The 19575-nt window shown below is 40.0% G+C and overlaps 1 protein-coding gene across 3 annotated transcripts in view; it reads left to right on the forward strand.

Moving 5' to 3' along the window:
* The window catches only part of FAR2 (fatty acyl-CoA reductase 2), a 209780-nt gene that overhangs the window by 126321 nt on the left and 63884 nt on the right, over positions 1-19575 (forward strand). For all 3 annotated transcript variants that reach the window (XM_050748522.1, XM_050748521.1, XM_050748523.1), the window contains exon 2: positions 1985-2211. In XM_050748522.1, coding sequence (XP_050604479.1) covers positions 2023-2211 — 189 coding nt within the window. In that variant the 5' untranslated portion in view covers positions 1985-2022. The remainder of the gene's footprint in view (positions 1-1984; positions 2212-19575) is intronic.

Genomic DNA, 19575 nt, shown 5'->3' on the forward strand with positions numbered 1-19575 from the left:
TAACTCGGGGACACTATTCTGAGCTTCAAAGCAGGCAAGGCAAGAATATTCAATACTGTTTCCGAGTGCTAAATTCTTGAGAAAGTCCCTGGGTGAATTGTAATATACTCATGTAACATTATGTAATATGACAGAAACAAGATCCAAAAGTGTTGTTCATAATATTTCTCTCATCCACCCTCAACAAAGGGAGCTCAAATAGTAACTCAGTGAACACAGCTAATGTGATTTGAAATCCAGATTTCCTAAAATGAATAGCATTGATGACTGGGTGTAATTTCTGTCATTGATCCCTGTTTTAGTTACTTCATAGCATGTGCAGCAGTCTGTGATGATCTTGTTTATATGTTTATTTGACTTTGCATTGCTGGCCTCCCCTGCTAGAGTGACAGTACGGACCAGTCTGCTTTGTTCATCTGCATGTCTTTAGAACTTAGCATAGAGTCTGGAATGGTAGGTACTCAAAAATTTTTTTTTTAGTAAATAATCCCCCAAAGGCAAAGAATTCCATCTAAGAACATGGCCTCAAGATCTTCAAAATATAAATTATGACTAAGAAGAGTCATTGTTGCTTAAGGACTAGCAGAGCATTCAGGACTAGAGTTGAAGAGCAGGGTATTGACTCTTTTAGTTGTTTTTTTCTTCTTTATAAGCCCTGATGTCAGGGCCTGTCCCTGGAGCTGTTCTGCAGGATCCACCCAAACCCCGTCCAAAGAGGCAGTTGAGCCTTCCCACAGCTGACAAAGTGAGTGGACAGAAAGGAAGATCTTCCCCACACCTCCAGCACTGTTTACTTCAAAATTCTCTCCTACTGTCTCCAATCATCTCCAACCTGAACTGAAAGACAAAACACTTCATGTTGCATTTCTGCAGCAAGAGTTGCATCTGGCTTCCCGCTACCAGATTCGTTTTTTCTCAGCACTTCTGCAAACACAGGACTTATGTGGACAAACCAAGCCCTGCATCGCAACCCATGCTATTTCAGGGCACACCAAGGCAAGTGGGCTGTGGCCTCCACTTTTCAGCCTCCTCCACCTTTGCTTTTCAGTGTCTCCACCCCATGAGCAGCATATGAGGGGGAAAAAGGTGGCACTCGACCTAGACCCATTTTCAACTCGAGGAAGAGATTAACAAAAGTATATTATTTGTTCCAATTTTTTTTTTTTTTTTTCTTTTTTGAGATGGAGTCTCGCTCTGTGGCCCAGGCTGTAGTGCAGTGGCTGGATCTCCACGCACTGCAAGCTCCGCCTCCCGGGTTCACACCATTCTCCTGCCTCAGCCTCCTGAGTAGCTGGAACTACAGGCGCCCGCCACCTCACCCGGCTAGTTTTTTTGTATTTTTTAGTAGAGACGGGGTTTCACTGTGTTAGCCAGGATGGTCTCACATGATAATTTTTAAAAACTTGATAGCTGTTCTAAGTTTGGTTTCACAAGCTGCAGGGCCAGTCCTAACCTTCTCATTTATGTCATGTAACACTGCATCCTTTTATTTCCCCTAAGCACGCTGTGCCACACCACTGCACCTTTGCCCTTGCTCTTTCCTTGGCCTGGAACACCCTGACCCCAGCCCTTCTCTGCCTTCCAAGTTTCAGCTCAGATGTCATCACCCACAGACACTTTGAAATTTCCAGATGCTGCTATGTACCCCTTTCATGTCTCCCTTTGTTTTAGCACTTACTATATTGTATTTAACAGTCTGTTTATCATCTGCCTCCTCCACTAGACTGCGAGCAATTCCTTGAAAGCAGGAACCATGTCTTTTCATTTCTTGCTCACAGTTCCTGGCATAAAATCTAGCATGTAGAGAGAACTCAATAAATATTGATTGGAATGAGTCGTATTGCCTAAAAGCCATCATGCTCTCACTGTCTGATCTACTTTTTCCTGCATTCAAAACTGCTGGAAGCAACAGAAACATGTTAAGTGACTTGGAATATTAGAACTTCTAAAAATGTAATCTTTTGTTATTTCTCTTCCTTTTCAGGAACGTCTTTCAGGATCTATAAAAGAAAGGGAGGAATCATGTCCATGATTGCAGCTTTCTATGGCGGCAAGTCCATTCTCATCACGGGGGCCACAGGCTTCCTGGGCAAAGTGCTGATGGAGAAGCTGTTTCGCACCAGCCCGGACCTGAAAGTCATTTACATCCTTGTGAGGCCCAAGGCTGGCCAGACACTGCAGCAGAGGGTTTTCCAGATCCTAAACAGTAAGGTATGCCTTATAGGAAAGCGTGTGTCATGGGCAATGCCTTAGGGCAAGATGATTCACTACAATGTTCTCTCATAGCCCCGTATTGCAAGTGGGGACCAGGCTACCTGCACAGGTAGAGGAAGGCAGACAAAACAGACAGCAACCAGCTGCTGGTGGAAATCGGTGTTTTCCCAAAAGAGGGAAAAGAGGGCTTAGTTTCAGTCCAGGGCAGGTGAGATCGCCTATGTTCTGGAAACTACTAAGTATCAAAATACTCAGACTCCCTGAGTGGATGCTTCAGGCTTAATATCTGCTGCAAGTTCATCTGAACTCTTCACTAATTTTCTTTTAAATTTAAGATTGTTTTTCTTCCCCCAATTTTTTGGATATTCTTCTATGTTCTATTCTATTGCTTAGGGAGCAGATGTGACTACTAAATACCCATGCAGTAATACTTTCCGTTGTCTAAACTTTACAAGGTTTAGCTGTTATATATTTTATTTATGGAAACTTTTGATATTTCTATTATCCCATAAGTTCTTCTAAGGTAAAAACATTGGAAATAAAATATTATATCTGTGAATGAGCATTTGGATATCAAACCCTCTCTCCTCTCAAAAAAAAAAAGACATTATGCATATTCTCTCGTTTTAATTTATAAATTTCAAGGCAGTGTAACCTTGGGTCTCAAATATATCTGGGTTCAAATTCTTGCTTATGAATTTGTTGTCATATTACCTCTTAACCTTCAGAGTTTAGATTTTCAAACTTTCTGATGTTTTAAATAAAAACAACAACTACCTTCATAGGGACTAAATGAGAAAATGTACATATGTTGTTCATAAGGCACTTTGGAATATAGGGGGTGACAGACATAAGACTGGCAAAAAGAAAATTCGAAGTTTCTTTTTTTACAATCTCCTTTCCAGTATGTAGGAATGCTAACATCTATGATGCACATGTATCTGATGGCACAGCACATTGTAGACTGCCCAGAAACAGATGATCAAATTTATCTGCTTGCAACAGAATACGATTTTGGTACAAACCATCATCAAGCAAATTGGAAAAGCCTCACATCATGACTTGACTCAGCAGTGGGACAAAATAATCCTAACAGCTAACATTTACTGGATACTTAGTACATGGCACCTACTATCCTAAGGTCTTTTCACACCTTACTTCATGTATCTTTGCAATAACCCTGTGAAGTAAGAACCATTACTATTCTCATTTTATAGATGGGGAAACTGAGGCCTGAAGCATTAACTTACCAAAGGTCTTCTACCTAGTAGAGGAAAAATCAGATTTCCAACCCTACAGCCTGACTCTAAGGCCAGCACACTTGCTTCTGCCCCACACTGCCTTTGGGATAATTAATGGTTCTTAAAAGGCTGATATGACATAGAACCAAAACCTAGAATAAATTCCCAGATCCCTCTTCAGACAGCTTTTCTCAGTTATCTACCCCTAATGGACTTTGTTTTCTTGGGGTTGATCTTCTCATGGAGTATCTTAATGGTGTTCTCTGTGTTTCCCGAATTTGCGTGTTGGCCTATCTTGCTAGGTTGGGGAGGTTCTCCTGGATAATATCCTAAAGTGTGTTTTCCAGCTTGCTTCCATTCTCCCCGTCTCCTTCTGGTACTCCAATCAATTGTAGGTTCGGGCTTCTTATGAAGTCCCATATTTCTTGGAGGCTTTGTTCATTCCTTTTCATTCTTTTTTCTCTATTCTTGTCAGCATGTCTTATTTCAGTAAGGTGGTCTTCAAACTCTGATATCCTTTCTTCCACTCGGTTGATTCAGCGGCTGATAGCTGTGTATGCCTCACGACATTGTCGTGTTGTGTTTCTCAGCACCATCTGGTCCTTTATGTTCCTCTCTAAACTGGTTATTCTAGTTAGCAATTTCTCTAACCTTTTATCAAGATTCTTAGCTTCTTTGCATTGAGTTAGAACATGCTCCTTTAGCTCATCATAGTTTTATTACTCATCTTTGAAGCCTACTTCTGTCAATTCGTCCCTCTGATCCTCCGTCCAGTTTTGCACCCTTGATGGAGAGATGTTGCGATCATGTGGAGGAGAAGAGGCACTCTGGCCTTTTGGGTTTTCAGCATTTTTTCCGTTGATTCTTTCTCACCTTTGTGAGTTTGTCTAGTTTCAGTCTTTGTGGCTGCTGACCCTTGGATGGGGTTTCTGTGGGGGCCTTTTTGTTGTTGTTGTTGACACTATTGACACTTTCTGCTTGTTTTTCTTTCGATAGTCAGGTACCTCTTCTGTAGGGCTGCTGCAGTTTGCTGGGGGTTTGCTTCAGGCCTTATTCATCTGATTTGCTGCTGTGCCTGGAGATGTCACTCAAAGAGGCTGGAGAGCAGCAAAGATGGGTGCCTGCTCCTTCTCCTGGGACCTCTGACCTCAAGGGGCACCAGCCTGATGCCAGTAGGATTATTCCTGTAGAGGGTGTCTGACAACCCCTGTTGGAAGGTCTCACCCTGTTGTGGCAACGGGAGCAGGACCCTTTAATGAACCACTTTGTCCCTTGGTGGAGAGGGTGTGTTTCACTGCGGGGAAACCCACTTGTCTGGGTTGCCCTGATTCCTCAGAACTACCAGGAGGAGAGACTAAGTCTGCTGGTCCACAGAGACTGCAGCCACCCCTCCCCCTAGGGGCTCAGGCCCAGGGAGATCAGAATTCTGTTCCTAAGCCTCTGGCTAGAGTTATTGGAGATCCTGCAGGGAAGCCCTTCCCCCACCACTGAGGAAGGATGGGTGGGGGTTAGGCCTGAAGAGGCACTCTGGCCACAGACTGCCACAGTGTGTGTGTGGCTGCCACTGTGTGTAGGGCTGTGGGGACAAGTCTTGGGACCAAGCCATCCAGCCTCCCTGGCACCAGCAGGGGAAAAGCACAGCCTGGAGCTATAGAAACGGGTGCCGCCCTTCCCCCGCCCAGGGAGCTTAGCCTGTTAGGCAGTTGCCAGTCCCAGTGCTGGCTGCTGACCCTCCCCCAAGGAGCTCAAGTGGCTTAGACAGCAGGAGGTGGCGGCCAGTGCTGGTCGCCCTTCTGCCCCCAGGAGTTCAGTAGGCTTCAGCAGATTTTAGCTGAGAGGCTGTAAGAATCTACGCTTTCTCGAGTTGGGACGGTAGGCCCTGGTGGCGTGGGTTCCCCAGTGGGCTCTTCCGACCCGTAGGTTGCACCGTTCCATGGAAAAAGCAGTTTCCCTGGCTGGGCAGCACGCTCACTCACCACCTCCCTTGCCTAAGGGGAGGGCATCCCCCTTCCTCGTGTGGCTCTCAGGTGGGCCACCGCACCATACTGCTCTTCCTTCTCTCTGTGAGTCATGCTAGCCTTCTAGTCAATTTTGATGAGAGAACCTGGATACCTCGGTTCCTGGCGAAGGATTCACATGCTTATTGTTTGTTTTTCGATGGGAGCCTCCAATCACCGCTGCTTCTAGTAGGCCATCTTGGCCCCACCTCTGGACTTCGTTTTTATCACATAGCAGACGTTTCATGTTAGCCTGGTACCTTTGTTGCCAACTATGGGCTTCTAGATAAATATTGTGGCAGAGAGTCTTGTGGTCAACCCAATCTTTACCTACCGCTTCTTTCAATGCAGTGTTTTTTATAACACAGCAGCATTGATTTTGTTCTGGAAATCGTGATTATACTCTAGGTAACTTATCTGTAAAACTGCCTTGCAAATCTCAGCACCTGTTTTCACTATTGGGCTATTTATTGTCAGCTGTTGACTTTTTTGAACAGTGGTTCTCAAAGTGTGGTCCCAATAGCAGCAGCATTCAATATCACCTGAGAACTATCTGTTGTGATCAGATGGTACTTAACGGCCTGGGCTTCAGAGGCAGACAGACTTGGTTGTGAATCTCCATACGACCAATTATGAGTTGTGTGATAGTGGACTAGATACATACTTTGCTGAGCCTTGGTTTCTTTATGTTTAAAATGCTGTAATAATACCTTGCTTACCCAGAGAGTCTCTGCGTCTTTTTTTCTCTCTTGCCCTCAAGGCTTTCTGGATTTAAGGTATGGCTTTCACCACTATTTCCTAGGGCCTCACTTTTTACTAAGTTTACTAAGTAGGGCTGTACACTAAGTTATGCCCAAAAAAAAAAAAAAAGTGTTTTTTTCCCCCATAAATTTTTCCCTCAAAGAGTTGTGGGAGGAAGGGAATCTGATGTGTATAATATAGTTGAAAAATGCATCTGTGGTAGATCACAAACCATGTTGACATGGCCATTCTGTGGGTAACAAGAACAGATTCTATCACTTGATTCTTAAAACAGAAGCCATTAGCTATGCAAGTGTCTACTTTATTATCACTATATGGAATCTGATAACTGTAAAGAGATGTTCCATGGAAAAAATTATCTGCTTGATTTTATTGCTGTGTATCCCAAAACTGAAAAGTTTTTGCTACACAAATTGTATATGTTTCAGAATATAAGAATGCTATTGCTGATTGGCTGTGGATAAAGCTCTGTGCAAATAAGGACTTACGCAAGAAGTAGTTACTGGCCATCTATGAGATTCAAGATATTATCGCTTGTATTCCTTGAAATTGGAAATTCAAAATAAAGACAAGACAGATACAATTATATTCTTTAAGTTATGGGGATGAGCTATTTTTGAAAGGTGAAAGAAACCTCTAGATTATATATATATGTATGTGTATATATATACACACACACATACATATATGTGTATGCATATATATGTGTATATATGTATGTGTGTATATACATATAGACACACACACATAGACACACGTGTATGTGTGTATATATGTATATGTGTGTATATGTGTGTGTTTGTGTATATATATGTGTGTGTGTATATATATATTACTTTCAATTAAAAAAATTGTTAGAGTCAAAATAGTACCATCTCTAGATGTTTTTATTTAGCTTGGTATCTAAAATCATTTAGGTGACCCATTTCCGTGTTTGGAAAATTCTTTAAATTTGTTGTCTACATCTGTGCTATTCAGTATAGTAGCCACTAGCCATATATGGCTAAATTTGAATCCATTATAATTAAATGAAATTTAAAATTCAGTTCTTCAGTCATACTAGCTACACTTCAAGTGGCATGAGAATGGCAAAGAATGTAAAGACAAAAATGATGTAGCCACATGAAGTGCTGGAGACAGACATTTGGAACATGATTGCAACCCAACATGAGTTCTCAAGGGAGAGAAGAGCAAAGGGTAATGAAAGCAGAAAGAATCATGCTTGCAAATGCATGAATGGTGTGGTGTGTTTGGGAAACTCTGGGTAATTTATTAGACCCTAAACAAGTAAAAAAAAAAGGACTAGAAAGGTATGCTGAGAGTAAGATTTTGCTGTCCAAGCTTCACACACAATATATGGCAATCTTCAGATGAAGAGAGGCTGGCCCTCTCCAAGATTTTCTGCCCAATTTCAAGATTGATGAAACGTGATTTCTATATTTCTGACCAGCCCCTATGGCAGGTAGAACTAAGCCAATCACTGTCTAGAGGGTAAGAGTGCATGGAGATCAATAAGCTTTTCCCTGGAGCTGCGGTGAGATTATCTGTTCCTGAGGCAAGGTGGCTACTGGAGAAGGGTGAATACATGCTTGATAATTCAGATACTCATGGGTATTAGGGTCTTAGCATCCTGAGTGGAGCATGGTTTCTGGAGTCAGACAGACCTGAGCTGGTGTCCTCTCTCCACCACTGGGTGGTGTGACTTTACATAACAAGCCTCAGTGTCCAAATGGAGATGATAATGATTATTATCTTTTGTACTGTTGTGAGATGTAAATGAGTTAACATAGGAAAGGCATTTAGAATACTGCCTGAACCACAGTAAACACTCAGCAAATATTAGCTTTAAATTCGTACTCAAATATGGGAGGGAGTTGGAGCTTTATCTTTTAGAGCCTGACACTCCCAGTGAAGGTCTTTGTTATCTTGACAGCTATATGATTTCCTACTATTTAAATAATAATAAAAAATTTTACTCAATTGATGCTGATGACAACAGGAAAGATAAATGTGAATTAGTTGAGTAGTTGGGACAGAAATCACATGGCCCGCAAAGCTGAGAATATTATCTTCCCTTTACAGAAGTTTGCCAACTCCTTAGAGGACCAGAAAAATGTCTTCTAATATAAAACACCTAATCATGTCAAGGCTGGGCATGGCGGCTCACTTCTGTAATCCTAGCACTTTGGGAGGCCGAAATGGACAGATCATCTGAGGTCAGGAGTTCGAGACCAGCCTGGCCAGTATGGTGAAAGCCCATCTCTACTCAAAAAACAAAAATTAGCTGGGCATGGTAGCAGTCTCCTGTAATCCCAGCTACTCGGGAGGCTGAGGCAGGAGAATGGCTTGAACCCAGGAGGCAGAGGCTACAGTGAGCTGAGATTGCACCACTGCACTCCAGCCTGGGCAACGCAGTGAAACTCTGTCTCAAAAAATAATAATAATAATAATAGATAAAAGACTTTTTATAAAATAGTTATTTATTTATTTTGAGACAGAGTCTCACTCTGTCACCCAGCTGCTGGAGTGCAGTAGCTCTATCTCAGCTCACTGCAACCTCTGCCACCTGAGTTCAAGCGATTCTCCTGCCTCAGCCTCCCGAGTAGCTGGGATTACAGGCATCTGCCACCGCACCTAGCTAATTTTTGTAGTTTTAGTAGAGACGGGGTTTCACCATCGTGGCCAGGCTGGTCTTGAACTCCTGACCTCGTGATCCACCCGCCTCGGCCTCCCAAAGTGCTGGGATTACAGACATGAGCCACCACGCCCGGCCATAAAATAGTTTTAATGCATAGCTGAACTTCAGGCAAAATAAAGAAATCTGTAAATGTCCAGAAATAACAAGAAAGTACACACCTACACACAAAAAGAGTGAGAAAAGTTGAACAAGCACACAAATATGACAAGTATTTATTGAGAGCCAAATATATGTCAGGCACATATTGCTTTGTGCCTGGGGAACAGGGGCAATAAGGTAGAAGACAAAACACATATGGGATTGACCTTATGGATCTTAAAGTCCAGTGAGGTAAACAAGTTTCATAAGAAATAAATGTATATTTAAGTATTTTGAAAAGTACTGTGAAGAAAAAGGACAAGCCACCCTAACAAGTGACACCTGCTTTAAAATTATGCGTCCAGAAAAGGACTCCAGAGATAGCCCCACTGGAGATCAGGAAGAGTTAATATGTTCAAGAAAATGCAGGAGGGTATTTCTTTCAGGTAGATGCCTAGGCTCTGCCTACTTTGCATGTTTCTATCTGACTATATAAGGCAAAAATTTATAGAAATATAATCATGCCTTTGCTGCAAAACGAGAAATAGATAGACAAGAAGAAATTTCCATCTTATCGAATGAGCATTTTGATGCTATAGTAATTGTTTCAATGTAAAACATTCATTTGTACATATTTTCTTCTTCCTTTCTTTCTTTTTTCTTTTTGTTTTCTTTTCTTTTTTTTCTGTTGCCCAGGTTGGAGTACAGTTCACAATCAGCTTACTGTAACCTCAAACTCCTGGGTTCAAAGGATTCTCTTGCCTCAACCTCCTGAGTAGCTGCGAATACAGGCACACACTGCCAAAGCTTGCTAATTTTCAAATTTTTGTACAGACGGGATCTCACTATGTTGCTTAGGCTGGTCTCGAACTTGTGGCCTCAAACAGTCCTCCTGCTTCAGCCTCCCAAAGTGCTAGGATTAGAAGTGTGAGCCACCACACCTGGTTTATACATATTTTCAATAATTTTAATAAACATAAAATATGTTTCTACACATTTTCAATAGTTTTATAACAACAAAGTCCCTTTGAGGCAGAGGATAGACTTTTTAAATTACTGAGACATGGTCTCACTCTTATCACCAAGGCTGGAGGGCATTGCATGATCATTGTTCACTGCAGCCTCAACCTCCTGGGCTCATGTGATCCACCCACCTCAGTCTCCCAAGTAGGTGGGACCACAAATATGTGACACCATGCCCAGCTTTATTTATTTATTTATTTAGACATGGTGGTCTCACTACATTGTACTGGCTGGTCTCAAACTCTTGGTTTCAAGCAATCTTCTGGTCTCAGCTTCCCGAAGTGCTGGGATTACAAGCATGAGCCGCCACCACACCTGACTAGAGAAAGGACTTTTAACAACAAACGAAAAGTGCTTTTTATTCTAGGGTTGAATTTAGGAGCCTGTATAAAGTAAAGGTGGGTAGATGAGACTGAGTGCTTACAGAAAGCTAGCCTTGTGTGCTGCACTTGATACTATTACAGGTTTCTTGAAAGATCTGGGAAAAAATGTTTAAAATTGCAACTGGAACACATTTGCTAGACTAGAAATGGAGAGTCCTAAGCACTCAGGAATTTGGCAAATGGCTGTTGGTTGGGTTTTTATTTTGATTTTTTGGATTTAAGATACCATCGAACTCTAGTTTAGTTCTTTCTGAATTGAAGACGATGAATTGATGGGTATGTTTTGTATTAGTAAAAGCTTATTAATTTATATTTTACATTAACAAAATCCATAGAGGGAAATTCTACTTTGCCTTTGTAACTCATATGTCAGCTTGGGTATTCCTGCCTTTTAATAAAAATGTAATTAATGACATTCCCCAAGAATAGTTGAGAATTCTCAGGTGGCTCATTTTTCATGGTCATCTCTGCTGTTGCCTGGCATGAACTGGGTATGTTTATGAATCATCTTCCATTTCTCATGGGCTCCATACCAACTTGATCCAGACCAGGCCAAGGCCCTTTCTTCAGTTGTCCTAAATTTAGAATCAAACAACAAAAAGAGAGAGCACTTGCCTCAGACTGCCTACCACTCATAGGACTTGCCTTTACCTCCCACGCATGAATGCCCAGTCTTTCAATGGGTCATCCTCTACCCTGTTAACTGAAGTTTGCTGTGCTTATTTTTCTCATCATTTTAAGTCTTCCATTTATTGTAATCTAGGAGAAAATGAGGTCACTGAATTTGTTAATTCATTATGCTGAGTTTAGTACACAAATTCTAAGCAATATTTCACAGACCTGGCTTTTTCTTGGTGCAATAAATATGGGCTTTTGTAAACTGTTTTTCTCATTTTGGTCTCACAGCTATGTTTTGGATGGTTAAAGCTGCTAAAAGTCTAAATCCTCAATTACAGGTTATTTGTTGGTTTAGTTGTTATATCTGTACTGGGAGGTAGCATAGGGCAGTAAAAAGAACACTAAAGCTCTAGATACTCTCTCCTCAATCAGAAAGATAGAGCTTGGTAGAGAGACCACGGCCTAGTTACCTAACCTATATGAGTCTTGTTTTTATTGTGCATAAACTGGATCTGATAATAATAGTTATTTCACAGGGATTTGCAAAGATTGAATGTGATCCTAAGTATAATGTTTTATATTGTGCCATATAAATATTAGTTGTTGTTTTTTTTGTTGTTGTTGTTGTTGTTTTTTTTGAGACGAAGTCTAGTTCTGTCACCCAGGCACCCAGGCTGGAGTGCAGTGGCATGATCTCAGCTCACTGCAACCTCCGCCTCCCAGGTTCAAGCGATTCTCCTGCCTCAACCTCCCAAGTAGCTGTGATTACAGGCGCCCACCACCATGCCTGGCTAATTTTGTATTTCTAGTAGAGATGGGGTTTCAGTACTTTGGCCAGGCTTGTTTCGAACTCCTGACCTCAGGCGATCTGCCTGCCTCGGCCTCCCAAAGTGCTGGGATTATAGGCATGAGCCACCACTCCTGGCTAAATGTTAGTTTTTTATCAGTAACCTCTCATTTCTTTTACCCGGGTATGTTCTGTTGTTCATTATCCCTAGGCAAGACCCTCTAGATTGCCTGCATCAGTTTCACACTCTTATCAAGGATGTATATGTTCCTGCATTCTCTTTTCTATAGTTAGTCATAATTTCATTAGAAAGATATTTAAGAATTCCGGCCGGGCGCGGTGGCTCATGCCTGTAATCCCAGCACTGTGGGAGGCCAAGGCGGGCGCATCACAAGGTCAGGAGATAGAGGCCATCCTGGCTAACACGGTGAAACCCCATCTCTACTAAAAATACAAAAAATTAGCCAGGCGCGGTGGCGGGCGCCTGTAGTCCCAGCTACTCCGGAGGCTGAGGCAGGAGAATGGCCGTAAACTCGGGAGGCGGAGCTTGCCTGAGCTGAGATCCCGCCACTGCACTCCAGCCTGGGTGACAGAACGGGACTCTGTCTCAAAAAAAAAAAAAGAAAAGAAAAGAAAGATATTTAAGAATTCACATTTATATTACAACATTTAATTTGAAAAAAACTTTTTGAAGGAAAGTATAATCAGAAATTCACCCATAATCGTAAAGACCTAGGTTTCACCAGTCTGTGCCATATGTGTTCACATTAACTCTCCATTCTGCATGAGTTGTACTAATGTGGGTGCTGAAGGAGATAACCCCCCCCCCCCAATCAGTAGCTTAATGCAAATGAAATTTGATTCTCAAACACAGTAGGTGTAATTGGTAGAAGGCATTGCACTCTACGGTCATATAAGGATCCATGCTGAGGGAAGGTTACCATCTTCTGCACATGGTTTCTAAACCATCTGAGGTCTCTCTGAATGACAATATCCAACTGTCAATGGGGAAAAAGAGGCACTGGACATCATGTGGAAGGTTTTTACGGCCCAGGCCCAGAAGTGCCCATCACATCTGTCCTTATTCCATTCTCAGAACTGTGACTGGGCATCTAACTACAAGGATGGCTGGATAATGCATAGCTGTGTGGCCAAGAGAAAAGGAAAATAGGATTGTTGAACAACTAATGAGGTTCTGCCATGGCCTTCTTTTTACGTCGCCAAATATCTGCTTTCCTGTCTTTCCTACACATAGAAGACACTCATTCCTACCCCAGGGTCTCATACCATTATTGCATCCAGTCCAAAGTCCAGGGGGGAATAGACTATCCTCTCTATCAGATCCAGATAGTTCAGCTTCTGGTTTGGTATTCTTGGATAAAAAGGCGAATTTTCTGCCTCCCATGTTGAGGTAGAAAATGTTTCTGTTCTACCTCTTGTCATTGTAGAACAGCGAAGTTGAAGAAAAAATAAAATCAAACGAAGACACCTTCTATTCAAAAAAGAGAAGACAGGCTGGCAAGCAGCAGTCCCTAGAGTATAACCATAAGGAAATCCTGATTAGCAAGTATTGAGAAGCTTCCTACACTGGGAATGGGGAAATTCCTTAAGTAGCCTCTAAATCTACTCTCTTTTCCATCATTATTTGTGGTGACTCCATCCTCTGGAAGGTTCTTCCTTATTTCTTACTCCCTGGCTGTCACCTCTGAAGTGGCTGTTAAGAAGTGTGCTCTTCTTGCGGTCTTTGGCTTCATAACTCATTCTGCAACAGTAAAGGCGGAAACCAATGGGTCTTTCAGGTTTAAGGTCAGTCATTTGCTGACTCTGGAGCTGTGGAAGAAAAAATAAATCCTTTGGTTCATGCACACAATGTGACAGCTTGACATAAGTAAAATACATGAACAAAAGGATTAATGAAGAAGTGAAAGAAGGAAGAAGTATGCATTAGGCACAACATCATTTAACAACTAAAAAAACACTGGAATACATTAAACTTGTTCATTCAGTACGTATTGGCTGAGTGCCTACTAAGTGTCAAGCACTGGGCCAGATGTGGAGGATACAGTGGCAACACACAGAAAAAAAGTTAAAGGAAAAACAAAATTGGGTAATAAATTTGTTATTGGTTTTAGCAAATCCAAAAAATTCGAGAAAATAGTGCAGTGTTTGCCAAATCTAAAACTCTTTCACCCTCACTGAGTCTTAAATTAGGAATGCACAAAAGCAGAATTACTAGAAAATCAAAGTTTTATGGGTGTGTTCCCTTAAGTAATAGCCCTATATTAGAAAGTTGGTGGAGGTGGCCTGCGCATTTTAAATAATCAACCTGCACCTTTACCCCCTCCCCCAAATTCTAGCCAAATAAAGTATAAAATAAGGCAGAACTCAGCATGTTACATCAGCTTACCAGGAATGAAGTCAATGCGATTGGAAAAGTGTCAAGCAATAAAGAAGAGTTTGGATTTATTTTAACACTGTCTTCATGTCACTCGGGACTTTTAATTTCAGCCAACTCTACTTCTAAAACCAACCTCTTATGCAATGATCTTGTCTGGGTCCAGGCCAAGGCTTACTTCTATTGCATAGCTACTCTTACCCTTCTTGGTTTTTACTCTGAAGAACTTTCCTGTCTGGGTCAGAGTTTGTTCCAGTAGGCATCAGATTCTGCAAATATTTATCTCATGTTAATCAAGACCCCCTCTAGATGTTGCCATTTAACTTTAACGAGTTTGACATAAAGAGAGTGATTTAAATGCAGTTGTAACTTATTCCTAAGTAGGGCCTGATATAGCTTTTAAGCAATACATCTCTCCAGTCACACATAATTATGAATGAATTCTAACTCACTGCAAGTACTACAGTGTTCCTGAAGGTAAATAAACCATGTCAGCTATGTGAGGCTTGGAAATTTTTCTTTAAAACATAGTACCCAAAAATGTTACCAGTTTGCCTTTGATTACTGCTATATCCCCCAGGAAATATGATCAAAAGGACATCTGTTCTATGTATCAAAATTCAGACATCTGCTTCATTCTTTTCCTTTTATGGTATGTATAACTGTCACATCTGACTACCAGTTTCCCTGCTGTCAGAAAGAAACAATTAAATGGGAGATGCTGTGGACAAAGGGATTTTAAAAAATCCATTGGCCACAGAGAACTAGAACTGAAGAATCGGAAGAGAAGATTAATTTTCTTTCTTATTACTAAGTTTCTTATTTTCAGAGCACTTAAAGGGACATATCAATAGGGGGAAAAGTATATGAATTAATGGCAAGATTCTTGAGGACTTTCTCACAAAGATAATTAAGGTGTCACTCTAAGGAAACAACCAGAGACACCACAAATAATATATATTTTTATTATAGTATTACTTATAGTAAACTTGGATCCAATTTCAATGTTCTACAATAGAGGAATGACTAATAAACAACAATACATACAAGTGTTAGACAAGTATTCAGGCATTAAAAATCATGTTTTATAAAACAGTAAATGACATGAAAAGGCTTGTAATATATTGGTGCAAAAACAGATGAAAAACTATATTCAGTATAATCTCAACTATTAGCCCTAAATGTTGATGTGATCTTGGATTACTTTTTTTTGCATTTTCAAATTTTCGAATGAGAATTGTGATTATGCTACTTCTATAGTGAGGAAAAATTACCCTCTATGATAGTGAAAAAATAAGAACCGTAATCTTCTATCTTCCACGTTTTCCAAATGCAATGAACACATTATACTTTTACAGTGGAAGAAAAGAAACTCCTATCTTGTAAAGTAGTAAATACATCAGAATGAGGCAGACATCAATCATGAATTTACAAAATTATGTCATCAAGTATAAGTTCAGTTCATTTTTAGTTTTGAAATTATTTATCAAAATTAAATAGTTTGACTTATTTTTATTAGAAATGTGATTTTAAGTATTTAACATTGCTTTTTAAAAAATTATCTTCTAGTTTTTCATAAAATCTGAGGAGCTGCTAGGGAAATTTTGCACACCAAATTTCATGTGTTGAAATGTGAACATGCTCACCACAGACCAAGGGTTTCCAAGCTGCTGTTTCATCTCTTACTTATGGAAAATATGCTCATGTAATTATGAACCAATCAGCTTTTCATTGTGTGAAAAGCAAATGTAGATAGTGAAATTGATATTTTAGCTTTATTGTGGTCTTAAATATATCTGGGCTTAAAAAATCATGGATGACTTTTCCCCACTATACCGGAGAATGAGTTGCAAATAAATAATTCAGTAGTAAAGTTCAAAGAAACCTTAAAAGCATTTTGAGTTTCCTACTGTCTTACCAATATGTTTCTTTTTACAACAACCATGTCCCATGTATATCTGTTTAGGATCTTAAGTTGCTAATAATCTACTCTGAATAATTCCTTAAGAAAACATTAAAAGGACAGTATCTATACTAAGGGAATAAAACCCGAAGTAGTAGAAACTATTAAAACTGATGTAGCTACTTAAGAATGAGTGCAAGCTCAGACACTGAAATATGTATCATTGAGATAATACCAAAAATGGTCAACCTTTTCCTGTGAAGTTATAGTAAAGTATATTATGAGTACTTAGTATTTTAGAGAAATGTTAGAATGAGATTGTACCAGGTTCAGAATTCCTCATCCAAGAAGACCAGACAAAATTCAAGGTTTTTAGAGAGGGATTATCCTGAATGATATCACCAGCAAGTGGGTTTATAAACAAAGACAGAGCTTGGCAGGTTGCACTGGATCCTTCAAACCAGTTTCTCTGGAAAAATGTCGATTACTCAATAAACCCTCAGTTGCTACTGAGGTAAATCAACTTGGGAATACAGTAGAGAACTCTGGGGGATAAATCATGCAGGGTTACACACTGGGTCCACAGTTCACAGAACATGATTAGATTTAAGACAATAGAAGATAGGGACATTTTATGAACTAGTTTATTGAATCCTTTTGAGACTATCACTGTGTGGCAGTTCCTAGAAGGCTTAGAAAAATTAATCTTTAAGAGGTAAACAAATTAACTTTGAACTAAGAAAACAACAACAAAACAACAAACTTTGAATTAGGAAACATCTGCAAAGAAAAGCCCAAGAATTAAAGAAGCACACAGTAGAAGTGTCAATTTTATTTTATAAGTTTCTTGTTAATTTTCAGACTCTTTTGTAGGGAAAAAAAAAATGTGTTCATGCTTGCCCCAGGCTTCACTGTATAAAAGCTGCTTGTTCTCAACTTCCAAAAATGAATTTCTGATTGACATTAATGATTCTGTTAAATCTCTATATAAAGCAAAGGCAATTGGAAACATTTGCATTAAAACTGCCAAAATTGGAAATACTTGCATTTAAACTTCCAAAGCCAGTTGTGTTCCATTACTGTTATTGTTTGTTTGTTCATTTGTTTTCCCCCTAAGAATTAAGAAACTATCCCACAAAATGCAAGAGGCCTCTAGTGTAAGTAGTTTCCAGTTTTCCTGTTACTCAAGTCAGATCAGCTAAAGGATATTCAACCTCTCCCCTGCAGGCCATTTACTTTCAAGAAGAAAGAGAGGAAGGGAGGAAGGAAGGTAAAAATCTCCTCCAATCACATCAAGTCTTTTTCTTAAAAGCTTCAAATTAGCCAGGCTTGGTGGTTCACACCTGTAATCCCAGCACTTTGGGAGGCTGAGGTGGGCGGATCACAAGGTCAGGAGATCGAGACCCTCCTGGCCAACATGGTGAAACTCTGTATCTACCAAAAATACAAAAGTTAGCTAGGTGTGGTGGCATGCACCTGTAGTCCCAGCTACTGGGGAGGCTGAGGCAGCAGAATCACTTGAACCTGGGAGGCGGAGGTTGGAGTGAGCCGAGATCAAAAAGATACCAAGCCATGAGGTTCAACAGGATTTTGGCATACATTCTGTTTTTAGAAGCATCTGAATCACAGGATAGAATCAGAAACGTTGGCATGACCCAACACACATACACACACACACACACACACACACACACACACACACACACACACACAAAACAAAACAAAAAAAACATAGCTTTCTGATCAGCAGTTTTTGGAAATGGAATATTGCTGTGGAAGTGGAAAGGGGATTTTCCTATTATTAGGTACCTACAAAATGGTAGGCACTAACACAAACATCTGACTTTCATTACACAAATCCTCAGAAATCTCTGCAGTATGCCTGTTCCTACAGCACAGATGAGATATTAATTCACTATGGTTGTCATCTATCCAAGGTTATGTAATTTGTGCCAAGTGATACAGCAAAATTGGAATGCAGGTCTCTAATCTCTAAGTCCATAGTTTCCCTCCTATACTGCATTGCCTCCCCTAGGAAATTTCTTCCTCGATGACAATATCATAAGGAAAGTGAAACTATTGCTTGCCACTTCTTAGTATCAGCGTTTTTTCCATCTGCCAGCATGGATAATGCAGAGATGCCACCAATTCTGTTGTTGAGTAGAAATAATCTTAAGTTTGGTCTCCATCTTCCTAGCCACCCTAGCTCTTTTCCTGTCCAGATGCAAGAAACAATTCTCAAAGAATTGTGAAATTGACCTTTGGTGTGGGGGAAAAAAAAGCATAACAAGATGATGAATCAAACACTGTGTTGCCTTTAGCATTTATTATAAAATATTATGTAAAGTGCACTAAAATTTTGTTAAATGCAAAATTGTCTTTAAGAACAGCATAATATATGCTTAGTTCTCTAAGATCACAGAATACGATAGTCAGGTGGCTGGCATTTTAGATAAATATGCAAAAACACGATGACGCAGAGAGGTAAGTAATTTGCCCCAGTCACATAGCAAATCAATGGCAGAATCAGAATTCAAATACAGTCCTTCATGACTCCTAAGGGCCTGAGCTCTTTCCAATACACCAATGGTTCTCAACTTCAGAGTATATCAGAATTACTAGAGAGCATTTCAAAGAAAAGATAGATGCCCAAGCTTGGAGTAATAACTGTTGAATGAGAATCTTCAGGGTCAGGACATAGGTTGGTTTGTTTGAGCAACTTCCTGGGCAATCCTAACAGCCATACTACTACACCATGCTGCCTTATGGAGTTATAGAAATGTCCTTGCTAAAGCATTAGAAACTTCTGGATTAATCCTTCACATCTTATGAGAGTTACTAGTGAACTAGCAACAATTTCAACATTTTGTGAATTTTTGTTAATCTGTACATTGGATATAACGGTTTTTGCTTAAATTAAGGTACTTATTTGTGTTTAATTGTTTTCAACTTAGAGCTAATTTGCAGAATTCATTTATTTGTTTTTACTCAGCACTGTAAAAATTCTCTAAAAATGTTAGTGTCTCTTTCACTTGGGACACCAAATATTCCATAGAGATTGCCCCTTAGTTTAAGCAAACTTACTCATTTATTTTCCAAAAAAAATTAAGCAAATATTGGTGGGTTATTGGGACTAAATAATATAGTTATTTTTGAAGAGAAAGACAGTAAAATGAATAAAGATCAAAGATTCTCATGATTAGAAAATATTTGATTTCCTTTAATGAGCCCTGGGAAGTAGAGGTCAAATCTCCTGTGGATACTTCCAAAATGAGGTCATGTGGCTAACTAGTTGATTGTGAAAGAACATGTTAAAGGCCTCTGAATTGTTTCAAAAGCATTATATAAATTTAATGCCCCCATCCCAATTCCTACTTCTAATAAAAATGCAGTCTTGGTGTCTTGACTACAGAAGTCATACCCAAGGAGTTTATTTAAACCAGAGAATTTTTTTTTCTGGTTTTCTCTTTCAGCTG

The sequence above is a fragment of the Macaca thibetana genome, chromosome 11 (genome assembly GCF_024542745.1).
Source record: "Macaca thibetana thibetana isolate TM-01 chromosome 11, ASM2454274v1, whole genome shotgun sequence".
Taxonomy (NCBI): Eukaryota; Metazoa; Chordata; class Mammalia; order Primates; family Cercopithecidae; genus Macaca; species Macaca thibetana.